This window comes from Otolemur garnettii, unplaced genomic scaffold (assembly GCF_000181295.1).
Source record: "Otolemur garnettii isolate 467f Iridium unplaced genomic scaffold, OtoGar3 scaffold00061, whole genome shotgun sequence".
In the NCBI taxonomy this organism is placed as follows: Eukaryota; Metazoa; Chordata; class Mammalia; order Primates; family Galagidae; genus Otolemur; species Otolemur garnettii.
The window spans coordinates 11,165,124-11,168,696 of NW_003852456.1; the positions used below are offsets into that span (position 1 = coordinate 11,165,124).

Genomic DNA, 3,573 nt, shown 5'->3' on the forward strand with positions numbered 1-3,573 from the left:
CGCCCACCACAACGCCCGGCTATTTTTGTTGTTGTTGTTGCAGTGGTTTAGCTGGCCCAGGCTGGGTTCAAACCCGCCACCCTCAGTGTATGTGGCTGGCACCATAACCACTGCACTACAGGTACCAAGCCTAGAATCAGTATCTTTATACTTTTAGTAACTAGTCCATTTTTTTAAATTACTGTCTAATAAGAAATTTAGTGTTAAAATACTTACTTTTTTTTTTTGCCTTGGTGTTAGCGTAAATCACAGCAACCTCAAACTCCAGGGCTCAGGCAATCTTCCTGCTTTAGCCTCCTGAGTAGCTGGGACTACAGGCACCTGCCACAACACTTGGCTAGTTTTTTCTATTTAGTAGAGATAGGGATCTCACTCTTGCCCAGGCTGATCTCCAACTCCTGAGCTCAAACGATCCTCCTGCCTTGGCCTCCCAGAGTGCTGGGATTATAGGTATGGCTGAGATTACAGCCAAAACAATTATTTTGTTATATCTTATGAGTATGTTTCCAGAATTAAGTGAAGGCCTGGCTTAATGTGATTTTTCTAGTTCTCAAAGATAATTTGGTGTATTTTGTCAGTAGACTGGTCTGAAGGGTCCAAGTTGGTCTCAGCTATCCTGGCAAGTGTAGCTAGAGGGCTGGGCTAAGCTGGGTACCTCTTCCTCTTTGTATGGTTTCAGATTTATTTTATGTACTCTCTCAATCAAAGTAGTCTGACTTTTTATATGATGGCCCAGGGCTCACAAATGCTAATGTGAAAGCTGCATGTACTCTTAAAAGCTAATCTCAAATGACACCCTATCACTTCTGCCATACTTTGATTGGTCAAAGCAGTCACCGCCCCACCTAGATTCGAAGGGAAGAGAAACACCCCACTTGTCAGTGGGAAGAATGTTAAAGAATTTGCAGGGGCGGCGCCTGTGGCTTAGCTGGTAGGGCACTGGCATATACTGAGGGCGGCAGGTTCAAACCCGGCCCCCGCCAAACTGCAACAATAAAATAGCCGGGTGCTGTGGCAGACACCTATAGTCCCAGCTACTCGAGAGGCTGAGGCAGGATACTGGCCTAAGGCCAGGATCTGGAGGTTGCTATGATCTGTGATGCCACAGCACTCTACCAAAAGCAATAAAGTGCAACTCTGCCTCAAAAAAAAAAAAAAGAATTTACAGCTACCCTTAATCTGCCATGGTTTACTCTCTGATCAAAAATTATTTATATTCCTTCCACATGCAGAATACTCATCCCCTTGTCAAAGTCCCATCTCATTATAACGTTAGCTCAGACTCTAAGATGATGTTATCAAAATCAGGCCTATGTGCAGATGGGAGTTTTTGGCTACCCTTCTTCAGGCACAGTTACTCTCAATCTGAAGACCTGTGGGGAAAAAAGGTAGTTTTACTTGTCATTCATGTCCCTAACACATACTAGTGAACCAGGCACAGAGCCTCCTTTTCAGAAACATAGCAATCATGGTCCATAGGAATTCTGACATCCAGCAAGCAGGAGCACAGTCAGCTTCCCATGTGCCAAAGGTGCTCAGGGCTCTTCTCTGCTCAGTATCTACTTTCAGATAGTAAAAAGTGAGTAAGTAAAAAGTGAACCAGCCTGAAAACAAGGGTAGCTCCTTGATTGTTAATTACTCCAGGTTCTAAGAAAATAGAACTTTAGTTATGTTCTCAATATCATTGTGAAAGTCCAGGTAATCTTTTTTTTTTCATTTTTGGTCTTAGATTTTAAAGATTAAAATTTCATTTCAGTTACTAATCAGTGATACCGTAGTACCTCAGATACATTTTTTTCTTTAAGGTAGCTTTTATATTTTCTTTAAACTGATTTATTTATTATTAAAATTTAAGTGAAGAGAAAATTTTGCATAATGGGAACAATAGTGTGTACCATATTTCTTTTTATTTTTTACTTTTTGGTTCTTTTATAGAGATAGCATCTTGCTTTTTGCCCAGCCTGGAGTACAGTGGTGCAATCGTGGATCACTGTGACCTGGAACTTTTGGGCTGAATGATCCACCCACCTCAACCTCCCAAGTAGCTAGACATGTATACACCACCACACCACACCTAGATAATTTTAATTATTTAGAGATGGGATCTCACTATGTTGCCTGGTCTCAAACTTTTGGCCTCAAGCTGTCCTCCCACCTTGGCCTCCCAATCTGTGCCAGGATTATAGATATGAGCCACAGTACCTGGCCCACTATTTCTTTTGAGTATTTTTGTTACAGAAAAAAGGAAGAGTCTGTTATTTCAGAAATGGGTTAAATGGAGACTTAACATAATAACAAGATTAGAGACCTCTGGGTAAAATATTTAATTTTGTCTGTTATAATTAACATATTAGCCTAAAACTAGGTAGTGATAAGTTATAGAAAGTTTATTTAGTCTTCTCTCAACAAATTTTGGTTTGAGACATGTTTCTTATTGTATTGATGCTTCACAGAACCTGATGATTTGGAGGCAGAAGTTCTACAGGAGCCAAGTGAAACAAACAGAAATGAACGCTTGCCATGCCCTGTTACCGATGTGTGGATAATTGAGGAAAAACAAACAAAGCAAACTGAGTGTGTTACGTCTTTTTCTTAGATTTCTAAATCCAGGACCCTTTTGTAATCCTTATTTAAAAATAATATGGTTTTAGGGGTAGTGCCTGTGACTCAAAGGAGCAGGGTGCTGGCCCCACATTCCAGAGGTGGTGGATTCAAACCTGGCCCCAGCCCAAAACTGGAAAAATAATAATAATAAAAATATTGTTTTTTGTTCAGGTCGAGTAAAAAAAAATACTGTAAGAATCTAATAATATAATATCCTAATATTGTAAAACCTGTAAAAATAATTTAATGTTTAATAGATATTCACATGGCTCAAAAATCAACAAACATACAAAGTATATGAAGATACACAACAGAGAGTCCTGCTTGCCCCCATCTAGCCTTTTCTTATTTCCTCTTCCTTGACATGTTTTTAATATATACACAAGCAAAAGTAAATACAAGGTCTGCCTCCTTTTTAAATATAGTTGTTAGTATATATACATAGTATTTTCCACCTTGTTTTACTTGTAGTCAATAATCTGAGAAATTTTTTCATATTAGTAGGTAAAAGTCTTCTATTTTTCTTATTTTATAGCTACTTAGTATTCCATGTGGATATACCACAGTATATCAAATAGAAAACTCAGTAAGACATTTTGAGGGGGTGATTCTGACACAATCTTACTTTGTTGCCCAGAATAGAGAGCTGTGACATCATAGCTCACAGCAACCTCCAACTCTTAGGCACAATCAGTCCTCCTGCCTCAGCCTCCTGAGTAGCTAGGACTACAACACCAGATGGTTTTTCTATATTTAGTAGAGGCAAAGTCTCTCTCTTGCTCAGGCTGATCTTGAACTCCTGGGCTCAAAACAATCCACCTGTGTTGGCCTCCCAGAATGCTAGTCAGTTGTGAGCAACCATACTGGGCCTGACGTTTAGATTTTGAAGGGAAAAAATATATATATTGTTTGATTAAAAACCAATAACTTAAAAAGTAGGAAATTGTTTAAAAATTGAAACAAAAAATA

At 39.0% G+C, this 3,573-nt stretch overlaps 1 protein-coding gene across 1 annotated transcript in view; it reads left to right on the forward strand.

The window, feature by feature from the left end:
• Positions 1 to 3,573, forward strand: part of NEK1 (NIMA related kinase 1) — a 103,478-nt gene that overhangs the window by 76,664 nt on the left and 23,241 nt on the right. The window contains exon 27 of the mRNA XM_003792844.3: positions 2,454 to 2,574. Within this exon, the coding sequence (XP_003792892.2) occupies positions 2,454 to 2,574 (121 nt within the window). The remainder of the gene's footprint in view (positions 1 to 2,453; positions 2,575 to 3,573) is intronic.